The sequence below is a fragment of the Ursus arctos genome, unplaced genomic scaffold (assembly GCF_023065955.2).
Source record: "Ursus arctos isolate Adak ecotype North America unplaced genomic scaffold, UrsArc2.0 scaffold_19, whole genome shotgun sequence".
NCBI lineage: Eukaryota > Metazoa > Chordata > Mammalia > Carnivora > Ursidae > Ursus > Ursus arctos.
In genome coordinates, this window is record NW_026622863.1 from 50,770,315 (window position 1) to 50,790,199 (window position 19,885).

General features: G+C 54.2%; 2 protein-coding genes across 5 annotated transcripts; one reads left to right on the plus strand and one right to left on the minus strand.

Annotated features, from left to right (window-relative positions):
- Positions 1 to 473: 473 nt before the first annotated feature.
- Positions 474 to 13,726, minus strand: NOSIP (nitric oxide synthase interacting protein). Of its 3 annotated transcripts, XM_026481819.4 has the most exons (9): positions 13,627 to 13,722; positions 5,270 to 5,340; positions 4,421 to 4,526; positions 3,235 to 3,316; positions 1,571 to 1,730; positions 1,362 to 1,480; positions 1,056 to 1,243; positions 802 to 910; positions 474 to 577 (listed from the first exon to the last, which is right to left on the minus strand). In XM_026481819.4, the coding sequence occupies exons 2-9, from the start codon at positions 5,337 to 5,339 to the stop codon at positions 506 to 508; spliced, it is 906 nt and encodes a 301-aa protein (XP_026337604.2). In that variant the 5' UTR covers position 5,340; positions 13,627 to 13,722; the 3' UTR covers positions 474 to 505. The 3 variants fall into 3 exon arrangements, with proteins under 3 accessions (XP_026337604.2, XP_057170533.1, XP_057170534.1); XM_057314550.1 differs by having other exon boundaries at positions 474 to 910; positions 13,627 to 13,726; XM_057314551.1 differs by lacking the exon at positions 13,627 to 13,722 and adding an exon at positions 13,400 to 13,542 and having other exon boundaries at positions 474 to 910.
- PRRG2 (proline rich and Gla domain 2) lies at positions 13,701 to 19,829 on the plus strand. 2 transcript variants are annotated; one of them, XM_026481822.4, is made up of 7 exons: positions 13,701 to 13,782; positions 15,288 to 15,385; positions 15,579 to 15,754; positions 15,901 to 15,940; positions 17,794 to 17,929; positions 18,789 to 18,941; positions 19,260 to 19,829. In XM_026481822.4, the coding sequence occupies exons 2-7, from the start codon at positions 15,301 to 15,303 to the stop codon at positions 19,276 to 19,278; spliced, it is 609 nt and encodes a 202-aa protein (XP_026337607.1). In that variant the 5' UTR covers positions 13,701 to 13,782; positions 15,288 to 15,300; the 3' UTR covers positions 19,279 to 19,829. The 2 variants fall into 2 exon arrangements, with proteins under 2 accessions (XP_026337607.1, XP_026337608.1); XM_026481823.4 differs by lacking the exon at positions 13,701 to 13,782 and adding an exon at positions 14,558 to 14,607.
- Positions 19,830 to 19,885: the final 56 nt, after the last annotated feature.

Sequence of the window (19,885 nt, forward strand, 5' to 3'; positions counted from 1 at the left end):
GCCTATGCAAGCCTCTGGCAGGCTTTCTTCTTGCTCTTGGCCTTCCTGCAGTCAAGTGTCAAGAGAGGAGGGCTCCTGACTGCCTTCTCTAGACTGGAGCCAGCTGCTCGCTCTCACCGCATTCTGCCTCCTTGGGGTGTCCTACCACACTGTACTTTGAGACTGGCATTCCGGGACATCTCATGGGCTTTGGCAGAACTCAAAAAGATGCGAGGGGATTTCTGCTTAGCCTGTTCGAGTGGCGCCTTTGTACGCTCTCGCTTTGGACCCTCACTTCTGGCCACTCTTACCCAGTGTTAACGCTGCGCCAGTGCGTTCAGTTCAGATTTTATTCCTAACGTCGGGCCACCTTTAACGTAATTCGCCCGCGCCTTGCGCCTTTGATTCCGGGCTCCGCAGCAGGCACACGCTGGAGGGCTGCCTGGCGGCCCAGGGCTCCAGCGCGGCCAATGAAGGCACCACACGGCCAGTGGGTCCAAGCCCGTTTATTTGGTCTCCTGTGCATTCAGGCCTGCATCACCGGCCTCGACTTCTCAGCCTGCAGCTTTACTCCCGAGCCCGCGAAGCCTGTGCCGCCCTGGGGAGGTGGGGACAAGGCCAAGGTGGGGGCAGGTCGGGCTGCCGGGGCGGTAGGGGGAGTTCTAAACCCGGTAAGGTGAGGCAGGACCCCCGTAGAAGGGCAGGGGCGGGGCGTGGAGGAGGCTGGCCTCCAGTGAGGAGGCGGGGTCCCGGGGAGGTGGGGGCAGAGGGGAGGGGGCGGGGCCTTGGAGAGCGAGGCCGGGGAGGTGGGTCACGGCTCACCCGCTGCAGCACGATGATGTCGCAGTCCGTCAGCTTCTCCCCGTTCACGGGGTCTACCATGTCTTTCCGAATCAGCTTCTCCACGCACTCCAGGGTGACCACAGCTCCACTACGGTGAGTGGGGAGAGTGAGGGGCGGGGGGCGGGGCACCAACCAGAGGCCCCGCCCCGACGAGGGAAAGTCCCACCCCCGAGCCCGCCCCACCCCGCCCCGCAGGCCCCGGGATCCTCCCCCGGGTGACTCGCGTGACTCACGAGGGCCGCAACACGGCACAAGGCGTGGCGTTGCTCAGGCTGTCGCGGGTCACAGCGCACACGTAGCGCTCACTGCGTGTGATGAGCCCCACGCGGTCCACGGAGCTGTCGAGTGGCGTGAAGCGCACGGGGGTCAGGTCCGACATGCGCAGTGGCTTCCCGGACATAGGGCAGGTCACGGTGCGTGACTGCGTGGGACAGAAGGGAGGCAGGGTCAGCAGGCAGGGCTGGGGCCAGGTGTAGGAAAGAAGGGGGGGGTGTTCCCAGGGTGTTCCCAAGTGGGCCCAAGGTGCTGGGGATACTCACAGGCTTCTCCAGCTTGGTGGCCTTGGCCTCGGGGGTCAGCGACGGGATCCAGAAGCTGGGCAGCGCTTTGTCCTTGTCCTTGCCCGTGGGGCCTGCGCTGGACCCAGGTCGGGCATCATCTGCAGGGGGAAATGGGTTCAGATGCCACACCCGGGGAGGAACCTGGCCCCGCGGGACCCCCACTCACTTGCAAGTCTGCTCCCCCTCACCTGGGCTGTTCCCGGAGGCGGCCTTGGGCGTGAAGGGGTTGAGGGGCCGGCTCACGATGGCTGCCTCCTTCTCCAAGAAGCCCCGCACCTGGTCCTGGGCCGCAGCCCGCTGCAGCTCTTTCTGCTCCTCACGCCGGGCACCCCGCTGCTTCTCATAGGCCTGGGGACAGCCAGAAGGAAGTGGACTATGTGTCTCCCTGTGGGTTGTGAGTCTGAGGGTGGCTCTTCCCATTTCACAGGTGGGTAAACCGAGGCCTACAAAGTGGACAGTCCTCGCACTGTTCGTAGAGGCTGGTGACTGCCAGGGTGTGAACCTTTAACCTGCTGTATCTGTGGTGTAGCTTTGCTGCCCTTGCTCGTCTCTTCCCCTCCTGCAGGACACCTAGGTCATTTCCCATTTAGCTGGTTTGGGATTCAGTGGCTTCCCTGTTCCTGGGCAGCAGAGTGGTCAGCAGCTTGGCAGGAGACAGATGGTCTGACTTAAACCTTGCCTCTGTCACTAATGAGCTCTATGGCTTCCAGTAAGTGCTGTGATTGCTCCTGGTCTCGGTTTCTTCGTCTGTAAAACGGGCTAACAACAGCGACCTACTTCACAGGCTCACTGGGTTATGCAGGATGATTTCTGGGACACGCTTAAAACCTTGCCTAGCACATGGCAAGCGCTCCATAAATGTACCTACGAGCCACGTTATATTTTAAGTGTATGAACTACAGACCCTGTCCCGCCCTCCAGGCGAGTTCCAGGAGAGTAAGAAGCAATTAACATTCACGGAGCCTTGACTGCGTTGGCGGCGTGGGTGTGCGCGTGCACAGAGGCAGGGATGCGGTGCTGAGCTCTGAGACTGCCCTGTGCCCCCCACCCCAGCTGAGGGAGGAGAACACTGAAGCTGACTGGTGCTCGGGAGGGCCTCTGGCGTGGTCACCATGATGAGGGAGTGCAGGGGCAGGTCACAGGCGCAAGGGAAGCCACTCGCTCAAGACAGAAGGCTCAACAAGAATGGAGCCCTGTGTGTTTCTGGAGCTCTGGGAAGCCTGGCTGGAAAAGCTGGGAGGCAGGCCCGCTGTGCCCCAGACACAGTGATAAACAGGGTCTCTCCTATCCATGAAAATAGTTCACCCATGGAAAGTGGGCATGGCTCCAAGTAAAGCCCCTGAGAATTCTGACCTGTGGGCATCTCCCGCATGCCCTGTGGCACCCTCTGATTTGGCCCTGTGGACCCATTTTAGAGCCACTGAAACTGAGGCCCAGAGAGATGAGGTGACATCAGTTAATTCAACAAGCATTCACTGAGAACCTAGGGCCAGGGGGCAGGCAAGAGATTTGTTCCCTACCCCTGGGGCCAGCCATCTAGCAGGGGAAGTGGGCACGAGTTGGCCACATGCAGAATCACAACCACGACAAGTGTCAAGAGGTGGCAAGGACAGACCCTGGGTCCCCTGTACTAGCAGGAGGTCAGAGGAGGCAATGCCTGGGCTGATATCTGGAGGAGGAGAAGGATTTAACCAGAAGTGGGGGGGTATGGTACACCAGGCAGTGGGAACAGCCCAGGCAAAGGCTCAGAGGGAAAAGGAACTCAGAAAGGAAGCCCAGAGCAGCTCTGCTTGTGACCTCAGCATCAAAGCCGCCTGCCCCTGCCTGTGCCCCCTCCCCCCATCCCCATCACCTTCATCTGCCTGGCGATCTCCTTCTTCTGGTGCAAAATGTACTCGAGGATTGCCTCCCGCTCATACAGGTAGCCATCCGGGCTGTAAGGACAGGACAGGGTGAGAAGTGTCAGTGCCCTACCCTGGGCACCCACTAAAGCCTCTTACAGGGAGTGGGTCAGTCACTCGGCGTGGCTCCCTGAGGTGGACCAGACCATCTCTGTTCTCCGGGCTTTGTAATCTACTCCGACATGTGTGTGTGTATGGGGCGGGGGGGGATCTTGTGCTGTAAAGGGTTAACTCAGCAGGCCTGCGTGATCGTGATCCATGATCCGAACCCTGCACATTCCAAAGGACTGGCCCTTGACCAGCCCCAGGAGGGAACCTGGGAGCCCCTGGAATGTGCTGCCTGATAAAAGTATCTTAGTTCACCTGGGGCACATGGGGGTGGGGGGCCTTGGGTCATGTGGTATCAGTTAGACCTCTGGAGGGGCTGGAGATCAAGGTCAGCCCCAAGGAGGTCAGCCATGTCTCCAGGACCAGCCTCCAATAAAAACCCTGGATACCGGGGCTCGGGTGGACTTCCCTGGGGGGCAGCACTCCCGCGTGTTGTCACCTGTTATTGCTAGGAGACCAGCGCTGTCCCTGGGACTCTGTCTGGAGAGGATGACTGGAGGCTCACTCCTGGTCCCTCCCAGGCTCTGCCCCACGTGTCTCCCCCCACTGCTGACTTAATCTCCCTCTTCGTCCTGTCACAAGCTGTCACTGACTAGAACCACCTCCCCCAGTTCTGTGAGTTCTTCTCATGAACCCCTGAACCTGAACGTGGCCTCGGGGACCCTAAACCACGGTCGGCTCTCGTCACTCTCTCTGTAACACAGACCCGCACGCCGAGCCCATATTCAGTCACTGGACCAGCACCTTTTACCCACGATCTCACTGAAGCCCCCGTCAGGCCGTGAGGCAGGTAACAGTGAGGGCTCCACACAGGAGCTGTTATTATGGGCCAGGCAATGTTCCAAGGGCCCGACCCTCTATTACAAATGTATTCTTTCCCGCACCCCGTGGAACACGTTAGGATCATGCCCATGTCTCGGATGAGCACACTGAGGCTCTGAGAGGTGAAGGGGCTTGCCCAGGGCGCCCCGGCTGTGTGAGCGGCCAGACCCACGCATGCAGCCCCCTCCAAGCAGCTCCCCGGCTCACGTGACGACAGGGTCATGGCAGGGCTGCAGAGAGAGGCAGCAGCAATCGAAGTCCTTGACGGCATCCCGGCTCAGTCGAATGTTCTGGGTCCCGTAGCCTGAGGCCGCTGGGGACAGAGACAGACAGGGGGATGGAGGGACAGGAGACATGCCCCTTGCCCAACCCCAAGAGAAAGGCAGAGAGAGAGCGTGGAGGCAGGGGGTGGGGGAGAAATAGGCAGTCAAGAGCTTGGGCTGTGTGTCTGTGTGTCTGTGTGTCGGGGGCAGGGGCAAGACTCACAAGAAGGTGTTCATCCAGAGGGTAAGTGACAGACAGACAGACAGGCCTGGTCACTGAGGAAGCTGGGTAGAGAGGCTCACAGCTGACTCCCCTCCGCCCCTCTGGCTCTGTGACCAAACTCAAGGTCCTGTGTCTCTCTGGGCCTCAGTTTCTGCCTCTGGAACATGGCCATGACAACAGCGATTGATGAGTTCCCGTACAGAAATGCCCATTATAGGGGCGGGGTGGGGGGTTGTGCGGGATGGCCAAGGGCTAGTCCTCGTAAGGTCATGACCATCAGTCGGGCGGAAAGTCAGGAGGCACAACCAGAGGGGCAGGGGGGATAGTGACTTCTTTTATTTTTTAAGATTTTTATTTATTTGATACAGCACAAGCAGGGGGAGCGGCAGAAAAGGAGAGGGAGAGGGAGAAGCAGACTCCCCGCTGAGTGGAGAGCCTGATGTGGGACTTGATCCCAGAACCCTGGGATCATGATCCGAGCCGAAGGCAGACGCTTAACCAACTGAGCCACCCAGGCGCCCCGGGGATGGTGATTTCAAAAGACATTTGTTCCCCTGCCAAACCTGATACCTGTGTCCTTCTTCTTCTCGTGATAGGTGTAGACGGCTCCTGCCGTGCAGTTCTTGCCGTGCCGTGTCATCCTGAGGGAAAGAGGGGACAGTCGCAGGGCTGTGGTGGAGGGAGTCCACAGGGTGGTCAGGCCCTCAGAGCTGATCTGCCCCTGCCCCGCTAGATGGGAAAACTGGGGGTGGGTCAGGGGGAGGACTTTTCCCTCCCCCCCAACTGCTAGAGAGGCAGTGGCACAAGACTTACGGGCTGTTTCTTCTCTGATCTGCACTTTATTTATTCAATTATTTTTATTTATTTATTTATTTATTTATTTATTTATTTATTTATTTATTTAAAGATTTTATTTATTTATGTGACCGAGAGACAGCCAGCGAGAGAGGGAACACAGCAGGCGAGTGAGAGAGGAAGAAGCAGGCTCCCAGCAGAGGAGCCCGATGTGGGACTCGATCCCGGAACGCCGGGATCACGCCCTGAGCTGAAGGCAGACGCTTTAACGACTGCGTCACCCAGGCGCCCCTTTTCAATTATTTTTAAAGATTTCATTTATTATTTGATAGAGAGCGTGCGCACGAGTGGGGGTAGGAGCAGAGAGAGAAGTGGGCTCCCTGCCGGACATGGGGCTCGATCCCAGGACCCTGAGATCGTGTCCTGAGCCGAAAGCAGACGTGTAACCAACTGAGTCACCCAGGCGTGCCCAGGGGAGGACAGTCTTACACACATGGAGTGGTGAAGAAACATCTATACACTCCCAAAAGGGAGACGGCATTTCACTTCCAAAAAGATCCACACTCTGCTTGTGGAAGCGGCCATGGTGGGGGGGGACCTTGTGAGTTACTCTGAGGCGGTAGAAGGAGGGTGATCTGAACTCCAAAAAGGTTCTAGCGGCAGATGAGGATGGGTGTGGCTCCTCACACACAGGGGGGAAGTGAGGGGCCTCGGAGATGTCCTGTTTGGGGGGGGGGTGCTTTGTGTATGCCTACGGGCTCACAGAACTGAGCACAGTCCTCTTTCTCCTGAGTGCGTGAGATCATCCGCAAGGAGAGGTGAGATCCGCGTTCTGCTCGAATTGTTGCCTAACGTTATCAGCTGCACTGGAATAAATCACATCTTCGAAACGAGCATCCTAGCAGAGCTGACTGTACACGGAACTCTAGCAAATCAACAAGAAAACCCCCCAGCTACCCCAGCAGGAAAAGGAGCAAAGGACGTGAAGAAGGGACAATACGGAGGAAGGAGCTCAAAGACTTAGGCGCGTGTGGGGAGACACTCAAACTCTCCGCAGATGGAAAGGACAGTAAAGTAGCACTTGACGCCTATCATCAGTCTGGCGGGAGAAACTTCGAAAGCTGCGTAGAGACCAGGGCTTGGTGACGACGCGCGGTCGGTCACAGGACCCTTAGGCATCGCAGCGCGGAGAGGGAAAGGGTCAGCCTCCCGGAACACAGGCTGGTGGAACTTTAGCAAAGTAAGCGCAGGCGATTCTGCACTTGGGCGATGTGCCCTGAAGACCTCCTCAGAGACATCCGCACGGGAGCACACATGTCCACAGCGGTGTTATTTACACCGGAGGGGAGTCAGAGGCAGATGGAAGCCCCTCCCTGGGAGAATGGGTGGTGACTATTCAGCTGTTGAGATGTAACCCGCTGGATGTGTGCAAGGCATCATGGGTAGATGTTAACGCAATACCGGGTATAAAAAGGAAGGGAAACAATAGTAAGAAATGCAGCAGGATCGCTACCAATCTACACGTGCCCAAGACGGTACATTTTTTAAAAAAGGTTTTATTTATTTATTTGACACACACAGAGAGAATAAGAGAGCACAAACAGGGGGAACAGCAGAAGGAGAGGGAGGGAGAAGCAGACTCCCCGCTAAGCAGGGAGCCCCGATGCGGGGCTGGATCCCAGGACCCTGGGATCATGACCTGAGCCGAAGGCGATGCTTAACCGAATGAGCCCCCCAGGTGCCCCAAGACGGTACATTTTAAAGAAGGCGATACAAACAAGAGGGTACGCACTGTGCCTACGGGGTGGGGACCATGCAGGGGCTGGAGATATAGGAGGCTGTGAATTATAGGGATCCGAGGACGGGGCAAGATGACCTTCAGCCTGGCCTCGAGCCCAGGGATGGCCCCGCACTGGCTGTGCGACCCTAGGCTGGCCATTTCATTTCTCCGAGCCTTGAATTAATTTGGCAAAAAGTGGGGATAACCATGGGATCTAGTTGACGGGACCGGATTGCTGTGAGAACTGCATGAGTCCTGCTCGAAGTCTGGCACACAGAGGGTGTTCGGGAAATATTCTCCCCGGCTCTCTGGCTGCAAGAAAGATCCAGAAGGCTGGCGTGGGGGTGCGGGCGGGGGTGCAACCAAGGGCTCCCACAATCCAAAACGCAACTCTGTCTTTATTCCCCTCTTCTGGTCGCCTTTGGAAACTGTCTTTCACATCCAGAACTTGAACCGCAAACCTCTCTTTGAGCCGTGGATCTCGCTCTCCCCCTACTGGCGTCTTCCCTCAGAAGCCGATTTCTGGTCTTCGGTATATTGACACAGACTAGATGCAGAGATCTTAAGGATGCAGTTTGATGCGTTCTGGCAAATGTATATGCCCTCGTGACCAGCACCCCAGTGGAGACACAGGACATTTCACCCCAGTGGTGGCCACGGTGCTGCTCCCAGAAGCTAACTTTGGGGAAACACCCCAACGTGACCCACGGACCCTCCTCCGACTTTCCCTCACCACCCCCCACCCAAGCTTTTGAGCAAATGTCCAGCACCTGCTGTCTCCCCGGCTCACCTGCCACCCGCTCCTCCCCCGGGCCCTCTGGCTTCCACCCCAGCCCCCCAACTGCCACTCACGAAGGTCGCGCTGACCTCCTCCTGGACCAATTCTCCACTCTATTCTTAGTTGTCAACTGCCTTGACCCTCTGCGGTATTTGGCACCGGGCTGCTTGTCTTGTGGCCAGTAACAGGGGTTTCTACACTCTTTGGCTTCATGGCTGGGGACATTTTCCCTCCCAGAGTGAGAGGAGCAGCTATGAAGGGACCATCTTTTTTTTTTTTCCTACTCAGCCAGGCAATAATGCCAACAGGTCTCCGACCCTGTGCCAACTCTCTGCACCCCCATCTCATCTCGTCCAACCTCAACCACTCTCTGAAGTCTGTATCATCACCATTTTGCAGATGGGCAAATAGATGCTTTGAAGCCACTGCCTTCGGTTCTCAAAGTAATGTCCGGGGAACCTGGGGGGGGGTTCCCTAAGATGCTTTCAGGGCGTCCACAAATTATTTCCGTAATAATACTAAAGTGTGTTTGCCTTTGTTACTCTTATTCTCTCACAAGGGTACAGTGGAGTTTTCCAGAGACTGTGTGACACGTAAGGATGTCACTGCTCTCACTGCTAATTGAAGGTGTGTTTGTGCGTCCTTGGGTTTTAAAAATTTTAGGAGCACCCGGCTGGCTCAGTCAGGGGGAGCATACGACTGTTCATCTCAGGGTCATGAGTTCAAGCCCCATGTTGGGTGTGCAGCTTACTTAAAAAAAAAAATCCGTTTTATTATGCTAAGTGAAAGAAATCTAGCACAAAAGGCCATGTATTGTAGGAACCCATGGATACGAAACGTCCAGAACAGGCAAATCCTTAGAGACAGAAAGTGGATTGTTAGTTGCCACAGGCTGGGAGAAGGGGAAATAAGGAGTAACTGCTGAGGAGTATGAGGTTTCTTTCTGGGGTGATGAAAATGTTCTGGAATCAGTAAGTGGAGATGACTGCACAAAATAGTGAATATACTACTTTAGATTTTTTTTTTAAGATTTTTGTTTTTAAGGACTCTCTACACCCAATGTGGGGCTCAAAGCCACAACCCCGAGATCAAGAGTCGCACACTCCACCATCTGAGCCAGTCAGGTGCCCCATGAATATACTACTTTAAATGGATGAATTTTGTGTTACATGAATTATATGTCAACCAAAAAACATTTTTTTAGCATCAGTTTTAATTTCTGATACAGCAAATATTGATGGAACTCACAGAAACGAAAGTTCTCGGGAGTCCTCAATGACTTTTAAGACATTGAGACCAAAGAGTTTAAGAACTGCTGGCCAATGGCTGAAGGGCTGGCAGGTGGCAGGGCCAGGATTTCTCTGGAAGCTGACCTTTCACCCACCGCGCTGTATTGTCTCCTCATTAAGGCCAATTTCAAAGTAGAAAGTAGAACTACTGCCCTCTGCTGTCACTAGTGTTTCAAAGAGGAACTATCCAAAACAGCCACTTATGCTCATGCCCACTTTCCTGGGGAGAAGGATCCCAGGATCCCCCCAGCCAGGAACCAACAGAGCCAGGATTCAAACCCAGGCAAGCAGGCTGTGAAGCCACCTTCTTGACCATGTGGCAACTGTCAGTCCTCCCAGGAAGGTCACCATCTGAGAATACAGGCTAACCCGCTCCCTTTCTGTGGGAAGGCTTCAAAATCCAGAGTGTGTTTTCCTCTTTCAGCCCATTTGACATGAAATTTTCACTGGCGATACGTGACCTATACTTAGGTTTTGTGATTTCCTGCTGTGAAGGGTGCATTCACATACCCGCTTTGTGGCGAGCATACTTAAAAGTTTTCCATAACTGAATCAAGTGCTGGTGCTTAAATTTACATTAATTAAAATGAGGGGCCCCCTGGGTGGCTCAGTCAGTTGGGCGGCTGCCTTCGGCTCAGGTCATGATGTCATGGATCTTGGGATCGGGCCCCGCTTCAGGCTCTCTGTTCAGTGGGAGTCTGCTCCCTCTGCCTCCCCCCCAAATAAATAAATAAAATCTTTAAAAAATTATTTAAAATAAAAGAATTAGAAAACTCAGTCCCGGGGCGCCTGGGTGGCACAGCGGTTAAGCGTCTGCCTTCGGCTCAGGGCGTGATCCCGGCGTTATGGGATCGAGCCCCACATCAGGCTCCTCCGCTACGAGCCTGCTTCTTCCTCTCCCACTCCCCCTGCCTGTGTTCCCTCTCTCGCTGGCTGTCTCTATCTCTGTCCAATAAATAAATAAAATCTTAAAAAAAAAAAAAAAAGAAAGAAAGAAAACTCAGTCCCTCAGTCAAACTAGCTGCTTATCAAAGGGCTCCAGGGCCTCTTGGATAGTGATCCTGATCAAACAGCACCGCGCTGAGATGGGACTTTAAAAAACCAGGACCAAGATACCACTGACCCACTAATGATTCCGTAACGTCATCCACTATCTGTCTGGTGTTCCAATCACTGATTCTCTCCCAACTGTCTTTTTCTGCAGTTGGTTTGCCTGAATCCTGAGCCAGGGGTTCTTAACCTTTCTGTGGGGCCAGAGATCCCTTTGAGAACCTAGGGAATGCTACACACCCCTCTCCCAAAAATGGTGTGTGTCAGGCCATTCCAGGGCTGTGTTAAAGGAAAACCAAGGGGCTAATTACACTCCAGGAAATCAAAGACAGAAATAGGACATGATGTAAGCAGTACAGACAGAGTTCCCTAAGGGCAAAAGTGAGCATCTGAGACTCTCTATTAATAACGGCTGATGTTTAGGGGCACCTGGGGGGCTCAGTCGGTTAAGCACCTGCCTTCGGCTCAGGTCATGATCCCAGGGTCCTGGAATCAAGCCCTGCATCGGGCTGCCTGCTCAGCGAGGAGCCTGCTTCTCCCTCTGCCTGGTGCTCCCCGTGCTTGTGTCCTCTCTCTCTTTCTGACAAATAAATAAAATCTTAAAAAATAACTTAAAAAAATCTTTTAAAAAATGTATTTATTTATTTGAGAGAGACACACACAGAGAGAGAGAACAGGAGTGTCCACACAAAAACTTGGACACAAATGTTCGTAGTATTCAGAAGAGCCAAAAAGTCGGGGCGCCTGGGTGGCACAGCGGTTAAGCGTCTGCCTTCGGCTCAGGGCGTGATCCCAGTGTTCCGGGATCGAGCCCCACATCAGGCTCCTCCCCTATGAGCCTGCTTCTTCCTCTCCCACTCCCCCTGCTTGTGTTCCCTCTCTCGCTGGCTGTCTCTATCTCTGTCGAATAAATAAATAAAATCTTTAAAAAAAAAAAAAAAAAAGAAGAAGAGCCAAAAAGTGGAAACAACGCAAGTGTCCATCAACTGATGAATGGATGAACAAAGAGGTATACCGCGGACAAAGGAATAGTCTTTAGCCATAAAAACAATGAAGTACTGATACATGCTACAGAATGGATTCACCTTGAAAACATTATTGTTTGAGTGAAAGAAGCCAGTCAAAAAAAAAAATTGGCATTTATGTGAAATGTCCAGATTAGGTATATATCCACAGCGACAGGAAACAGAGCAGTGGATATTAGTGCTGGGGTGGAGGGGAGCGTGGGGAGTGACAGATAATGGGTACTGGGTTTCTTTTTGGAGTGATGAACATGTTCGAGAACTGACTGTGGTGATGGTTGTGCAAGTCTGTGTGTATACTAAAGACCACCGAGGAGCGCCTGGCTCGCTTGTAGGTAGGGCATGTGACTCTTGATCTCCAGGTCATGAGTTCGAACCCCACGTTAGATGTGGAATCTACTTAAAAATCAAACAAACAAAAACACCAAAAAAAAAAAAAAACCCTACTTAATTGTATACTTTATATTTTTAATGATTTTTTTTACGATTTTAAAGGAATCTCCACACCCAGCGTGGGGCTGGAACTCACGACCCTGAGTTCAAGAGTTGCACACTCCTCCAACTGAGCCAGCCAGGCACCCCTGAACTGCAGACTTTAAGTGGGTGAACTATGCAAATAAATACAAATAAATCTGATTTTTGTTTAAAAAAAAAAAAAGGAAGTCAGCAGATTTGGGGTTTCGACTGTTGGCCTCTGGCATGGAGATGCAAGTAAAATGTAATTACAAGGAAACAAAAGATAAATTCATACCCAAGGGGATGATCAACAGAATAAGTGATCCAGTTTCTTCCATAAATCAATTACGTCAAAAAGAATAAAGGGTGGGGTGGAGGGGACTGTTAGAAGTTAAGAGGCATTTAAGAGACATAACAGCAGTGACTTGACTGGATTCTGATTCAAACAAATGAAACTTTTTTAAAAGGCATTTTTGACACGCAAGATTTGATTATCGACCAAGTAATATGTAATATTCTAGAATTTTTGCTTTTGGAAACTGTGATGATGGTATTGCAGTCATGTAAATGTCCCTTGTTTTTACACATGCATCCTGCAAGTTTTAGGGATGATATGTCACGGTAGGTAGGATTTGCCTTATATATTTAAATGAAAACAATATGCCAAGCTAGTATGGCAAAAATATTACTAATCGGTAAATCTGGGCGGTGTGGATTCTTATATAATTCCTTCCCTTTTATGTACGTTTGAACATTTTCTTTCTTTTTTTTTTTTTTTTTTTTTTTTAAAGATTTTATTTATTTCTGTGACAGAGAGACAGCCAGAGAGAGAGGGAACACAGCAGGGGGAGTGGGAGAGGAAGAAGCAGGCTCACAGCGGAGGAGCCTGATGTGGGACTCGATCCCGGTACGCCGGGATCACGCCCTGAGCCGAAGGCATACGCTTTAACGACTGCGCTACCCAGGCGCCCCGTGAACATTTTCTTTCTTTTTAAAGAAATTTATTTATTTATTTGACAAAGAGAGAACACAAACAGGCGGAGTGGCAGGCAGAGGGAGAGGGAGTGGGAAAAGCAGGCTCCCCGCTGAACAGAGAGCCCAAGGCGGGGCTCGATCCCAGGACCCTGGGACCTGAGCTGAAGCCAGACCCTTAACCGACTGAGCCACCCAGGCGGCCCAAGTTTGAACATTTGCATAATAGAACATTAAAGTAAAACCCTTCGAGGCCCAAGTCCACACCGACTCAACAGCACCGTCGGGATGAGAACCCAGGTCGGCCGGACCCCAGAACTCCACGTAGGAAAAGGTTAAACCCCACACCAACTCAGAGAAGGAACGGGCTGTCAAAAAGGAGCAAAGGCGGCGGTGGGCGGCTGCACAATCCCCTCCGCCCTCCCCGTCACAGTCTGGGAAACTGAGGCAGGAAAGGGGGTCTGTCTTCCTCAACTCCCACTCCTTAGACCCCCACCCCTACCCCCGCAAGAGCCCAGTCTCTCCTTCCCCTGGGACCCCCGGCCTATCGCCCTCTACCGTGGAAGACCAACTCTCAGCAGAGCTGCCGGATGGAGGCTTGGCTGGCTCCAGGGGATGCTGGGAGATGTAGTTCAGCTTCAAACTCGGGGGCTGGAGTGCTCTATTAATGATTGACAGGGAGTCGGGAATTCGAAATCTTATCCCTGTCTCCCTCAGGACCCCAGAAGTCTAGCCCGCGGGAAGGCGATCGCAGCAACACTATCCCGCCACCGCCTGGAACTCACCTTACAAACGACTCCTCGTTCCCTCGTTGCTTCTTCAACTGTGTCCCTACACCGGAAAGGAGGGCTGTTTTCCCTCTCCGCTTCGCCCACTTCCGCCCGACAGAAAAGACCGGAAGCAGAGCTGCCCCGAGTTGCCGAGATACCGCGTCTGACTTGGTAAGTCCTCCCTTCTTCTTTCCCTCCCTCCGGAAACGGGAGTAGCAACTTGAAGGTTCCGGTTAGTGCAACTGGTGTGAATATGTGGCGCGCTTAGTATATACTAGGTATTCCCCGGGGCGGGCGATTTCCTGCTTAGGCCTAGGCTTTGCGTCTCCCCAAGTCCGAGTTTAAGGATTAGCCACTTCATCCAGAGTTTGGGAAGCTCACTCTCCCAAGTACATCAGTCACTTACTGCATGTTGAGAGACAATTGAGAAGGGACCATTCCTCTGTCCCTGGTGTAGAAGCAGAAAAATTGAGAAATCAGAAGTGAAAACCCTTCAAATCACCTCAGGAAATAGGAGTTGACTACAACATGGTCCACCTACCCCGAGGGACCAAGGGATACATACATTTCCAGCCAATTTTTAGCTATCTAACTATCTGGACACCTAGACATTTATTGCCCTCGCTCCCCCAGGGAAGCTTCCACCTCAGGGAGGCCAACGAGGGAAGAGATGTCCAATCCCCTAAGTACCTCCACGGTGTCAGTGTGGGAGCCCTGGCTTCCCCCCAGGGCTCTGGACCTCAGGCCCTTCATCCTAAGGTCCCTTTAAATACTTTGTCCCTTACCTGAGTCCCGCCCAGGGCAGGTAATCACAAACCCCGCCCCTCTGCCAGAAACCGGGATCGTCTTGATCACCGGGAAAGGGGTACCCCTCCTTCCTCTCCCCTCCCCTTTCCCCTGTCCCCCACTCACAGCTGGCCGCAGCTGGCAGAGGAAGCCCCCCCCCCCCCCCCCCCCGATTAAAGAGGAAGGGAAAGTGCTCACAAGTCTGGGCAGGTAAGTGAATGTCCCCTGGAGGCAGAGCCTGGCTTGGGGACCCTGGCCTCCTGGCTCCCTGCCCCTCTGGGACTCAGAAGTTCCCGTCCCCGGGCCCCAGGAGTCCTGGACCTCCACTCCCTTTTCCCCCTGGACCCAAGAATATAGGCTCTTTGCCTCTCCTGCTCTTGCTTCTCCTGTCATCTTTGATCTGTGTGGGTGGATGTGGCAATGGGCACAGGGAGAGGCAAGTATAGGTGGAAATTACCAGGAAGAAAGAAATCCTGATCACCGATGGACATGTTTATGAGCGCCTACTAGGTGCCAAGATTCGTGCTGGGTGCTGCAGACACGGGAGAGAAAAAGATAAGCCCCTGCTCCAGTCTCTGGAGGCACACTGCTTTCACTCAAATCCAGTTTCTATCTTGCAAATTGTATGACCTTGGGCAATTCTTTTCCCTCTCTGTGCCTCGTGTTCCTCATCTGTAAAATGGGGATAATAATAGCACTGCTGTGAAAAATTAAACTGAGTTGCTACAGGGAAACTACCTTGAACAGTAGTTCAACGACCTGGCCCAGAATCCAGGCTACGTAAGGGTCTGCTATGATGATTACCATGGACCATCGAGTCCAGTCGGGGTGACCGTGCCTCATCCTCCGGGGGCTGAGGCACTTGACATCTCTCCCACTCCTGGTTTCAGGTGTTCATAAAATATGAGGGGCTACCCCTCTCTGCTGCTGCTATACCTGGGACTGAGCATCTGCTTGGACACCTCACCCAGTGGGGAGCAAGACCAAGGTGAGTGTTTGAGGGACGAGCTGGTGTCCAGGCACAGACCTCCATCCACCTTCCCCTGACTCGGGAACCCTGGCCTCTTGTCCCCTCCTCTCCCAGGACTCCATAGTTGTCCATCCCCTTAGGTTCAGCTTCCTCCATGTCCCCAGTCTTGGGAGCTCTCCATTTTTCTGTCCTTTGTGTGCTTTGGGCCCAGGAGTCTTCCTGGACTCCCCAGAGGCCCAGAGCTTTCTAGGAAGCCATAGCCGGATTCCACGAGCCAATCACTGGGACCTGGAGCTGCTCACGCCGGGGAACCTGGAACGGGAGTGTCTTGAGGAGCGATGTTCCTGGGAGGAGGCGAGGGAGTATTTTGAGGACGATACGCGGACGGTGAGAGCCTCTGCGGGCCCTGGGTTGTCCTGGCCCACAATTCCCTCAGCCCTGGGTCTCAGAAATCAGGGTGGGCTGGTTTGGGGGTATGGAATCTCCCCATTGACATGCTGCCTTTCCACCTGCCCTACTTCCGTCCTTTCAAGGAGCGCTTTTGGGAGAGCTACATCTACAATGGCAAAGGAGGTGAGTGGGGGGGGGGTGCCCTCTTTTTCTGTGCAGCTAGGCAGCCCCTTCCCCTGGACGTTGAGCCAACATCCCCTGCTCCAAATTTGCCTCCTCCAAATTCCATGCTCCCTGAGTTCCTGGAGGTGGTTAGTAAAAGAGTCCCCTCCTTTGCGACTGGAGGAACCCCTTCTTTGGAGGAGGTCTCCTGTCTTTAGGAAAAAGGAATTCAGGGGGAGAGGGGTTACAGCCCCCGGGCCTATGAGGCGTCAGGCTCAGAGGCGCTGACCCACCTGAGCCCCTCTTTGGAATCCAAAGCCCCAGCCCCTTCTGCAGCTTGGTTGCTAGGGGGATGGCTCCCTAGCAACGGGGCCTGGCTAGGCCAGGCCAAGTAATGGAAGCCTGTGAAAGCTCACCTGCTCAGGCTGCCTGCCCCCAGCCCTTCCTGTGAGTTCTAAGGCCCCACCATGGCTGCAGTCTTGTTGCTAAGGGGGGACTGCTCCTTAGCAACCAGCCCTGGCCAGGCCGGACCAAGGAAGCCTGCAGCACTCACTACCTGGCTCGCTTCCCCTCCCCCACAGCCCCATCCCGGCCTCGGCCTGGTTACCAGGGAGGCCTCCCTAGCAACCACACCTAGCCAGTCTCAGGACCCAAGGCCCACTGCCCAGGGAGGAACCCCCTCCCTGTACCAGATGCCCCACCCGCCTGTGGCCTGGTTGCTAGGGGTGGATGCCCCTTAGCAACAAGCCCTAGGTCTGGCCGGAGTCCTCACATTGGAGCCTGGTTGCTAGGGGAGGTAACTACCTCACTGCAGGCCTAGCCAGGCCTGGGGGCTCCTTGAATCCACCTGAAACAAGTCAGAATCGGGAGGGCCCACCTCCTCAGTGCAGCTCTTTGCTAACGGGGCTAAAAGCCTGGGGTTTACTGTTTGAGCAAAGCTCCCGACCCAGTGCTAAAGGAGGTCTCCCCAGCGGCAAGACCCAGGAAGGCCTCACCAAGCTGGAGTTCTCCCTGTGTCTGCTCCCCCTCAGACAAGTGGCCTTTGATTGCTAAAGGCCTAGGGGTTAGCAAAGGGTCCACCTGACTTCTAGACACCCAGACATCTGTTACTTGGGGGGAGGTCCTGAAATTCCTCCATTGATAAATGAATTTTTCGTAGCCTTCTGGTCAAGTCAGAAAACTTCCTGCGATTCTGCTCTTTCTTCAGAGTTGAGGTCTTGCCCCTCAGTGGCCTGGGTGTGGTAAAGGAACTATGTTCCAGAAGGGGGAGGGGTGCCAGATAAAACACAGGATGCCCCACCCCATCAGAAATTTCAAATACACTTGAATAAGTTTTTTAGTATAAGTATATTCTAAATACTCCAAGGGACATACTCACACTAAAAAAATTTGTTGGTTGGGTATCATATATTATTATTTGCTAAATCTGGTAATGCTCAGTGTGGGGGCCTCTGGAGTTGCCTACCTGAGCTCCCTACCCCACCTTCAGTGTGTCCATTGCCCTCTTAGCGATGGATTTTGCTTAGGAGGGACTTGAGCCACACTGTGTCCAGGGAGGGGCCTCTGTCATCATGGGGATTCCACTGCCATATTTTTTTAGTCCCAGATGAAGTTATCATAGACTCTTTGTGTGTTTGATCTCAATGAATTTCCACAAGCCATGGGGGAGGACTTAGTGTTCCCATTTTACAGAGCAGCAAATGGAGGCTTAGAGAAACCAGTGCGTTGAGTTGCCTGGCGTCACACACCTGGCAAGTGGGCCCCGCCATTCTGCTTTGCTTCTTGGCCTGTACTCCTCCCTCAGGGGGAAGGCATTGGGTTGTCGGGGTGAGTGACAGCCCCTGACACAGTACTCCCCCTTCCCCCCACTGCAGGGCGTGGACGAGTGGACGTAGCAGGCCTGGCTGTGGGGCTGACGTCTGGCATCCTGCTCATTGTCCTGGCCAGCTTGGGAGCCTTTTGGTATCTGCATTGCCGACGGGCTGGAGGCCAGCAGCCCTGTCCCCAAGAGTAAGGGGATTCAGACAGAAGGGGCCCAGGGGCTGGAAAGCAGGGTGAGCAGAGGAAAGAGGAAGGGTGGACCTAAGGAGACGAGTCGAGGTTTGGGACAGGTGGGCACTGAGGAAGCGTCTGAGGACACTATCAGGTGGAGAGTCAGTCTGTGAGACTGTGCGTGTAGGGTTACCGCCATTTTCTGTCTGACTATATCCTCAGTACCTGGCACACAGTAGGAGCTCAATCAATATTTGCTGCCTGTCTCCATGGTACCCGGGTGATGTGTGATTATCACCCTGTGTGTATTGTATCTGGTGAGGCTGCAGCGTGTGGTCTCTGGGTGTCTGTGATATGTCAGTTTCCGTGGTGACAGGCTATAGCACACGTGTATGCGCCTTGTGAGTTCTCGAGGCGTGTCTTTCTCAGTGGCAGGGTCTAAGAAAGTGCTTGAGTGTCAGGAAAGTATGGCGAGTCTGGTGGGTTTTCGGAAGAGTTTATTGTTGAGAGGCACTGGGAAATTTGTGACTGTGTCTCTGTGTTGTGTCTGCTTCTGTGTGTACCTGCCTGTGTCTCTGCAGGGCTTTTTCTCCATTGCTCTCCCTGTAACTGGAACGCATGTGTGTCTGTGAATGAGTATGTCTCAGCAGTTGATTTCTGTCTGCCCATCTCTGTTCGTCTGCCTGTCATTCTGAGGTGCTTTTCTATGTGGACGGTCAGGCTGAAGGTGACCCTCTTTCCCCTGGCCTTTCTCCCTTCCACTTGTGTCCCCCTGCCACTCTCAAAGTCTCTGTGTCCCTAGATCTTCCCGCCTGCCTTCTCCCAAGTCTCTCTATCGTGTGGGTTTCCCTGCTAACAGTGTACCTTCTGTCCCCAGGGCTGAGCTCATTAATCCCCTGAGTCCCCTGGGCGACCTAGGCCTGCCGACGCCCCTGCCACCACCCCCGCCCCCACCTCCAGGCCTCCCCACCTACGAGCAGGCGCTGGCGGCCTCTGGGGTGCACGACGCACCTCCGCCCCCCTACACCAGGTACTGGGCTGGACTTCTACCCGGGGGTGGGGCGCAGAGGGGAGGACGCTGCGGGAGGAGGGGCGTGGGCTCAGGGGCGGGACTTGGAATTTTGAGCTTATTATCCGGGGCGAGGCTTGGAGCTTGGGGGCGGGGTCCTATGCAATTGTCTGGGGGCGTGGCCCAGTGTTGTCTGTGTGGAGCTTTACCGGAGGGTGGGTCTTGTGCCCAGAGGGTCTGCGATTGGCTGAGACGCCCGCGGGCGGGTCGGAGTGGTCTTGGTTCAGGGGGGAAAAACAGCCGGGTCTTTGACTCCCCGTTGTGCCCCTCCCCTTGCAGCCTCAGGAGGCCTTGCTGAGGAGCTGCTTCGGAGCCGAGGTTCCCCAGATTCACTGCGGATTCCAGAGCCCCCAGGCCTCTTAAACTACATAGCTGAGCTCGGGGAGTGGTGGGAGTAGGGGTCGTCCGGCCCGAGGCCCACCCTGGCACACGTGTTTCCGCCGTGTACGGATACGCGCGTATCCTCGGTCAACGTGTTCCCTCGTCCTGGCTACTCGCGGACCCCCACACTTTGATTGTGGGGGGTACTCGCCAGTCCCGCCCCCGGGGCAGGCGTGCTTGGAAACTCGGACCCCGGCGCGTAGGCCGGGTATACCCACTCGCGTGAGTGAGCAGGTGTGACAAGGCCATCGCTCTACAGTGCCACGGGCCACGCACACGCAGGGCCCTGCTTATGCACACGCGTGTTTTCGTGCGCTGTCCGTGCACGCTCGCGGGCACTCTGCAACCCAGGGAAAGGGTGGGGGGCATATTTGGAAATGTGCTTTTTGGGGGAGGGCTCGCATTACACCGGGAGACTGGAGTTGAGCTCGTCTCCTAAATAAAAACCCTTTGTAAGAGACACAAAAAGTGAAACAACGCAAAAGAATAAAAACCAAATAAACTGAATTGCATTCCCGGGCGCG

Coding starts and splice junctions, on each gene's coding strand:
- PRRG2 (XM_026481822.4), top strand. CDS start 15,301: ATGAGGGGCTACCCCTCTCTGCTGCTGCTATACCTGGGACTGAGCATC. Junction 15,941..17,793: donor CATCTACAATGGCAAAGGAG/GTGAGTGGGGGG, acceptor CCCCCACTGCAG/GGCGTGGACGAGTGGACGTA. Junction 17,930..18,788: donor CAGCAGCCCTGTCCCCAAGA/GTAAGGGGATTC, acceptor TTCTGTCCCCAG/GGCTGAGCTCATTAATCCCC.
- NOSIP (XM_057314550.1), bottom strand. CDS start 5,339: ATGACACGGCACGGCAAGAACTGCACGGCAGGAGCCGTCTACACCTAT. Junction 1,481..1,570: donor CGCCTCCGGGAACAGCCCAG/GTGAGGGGGAGC, acceptor TTCCCCCTGCAG/ATGATGCCCGACCTGGGTCC. Junction 911..1,055: donor TGTGCCGTGTTGCGGCCCTC/GTGAGTCACGCG, acceptor CACTCACCGTAG/TGGAGCTGTGGTCACCCTGG.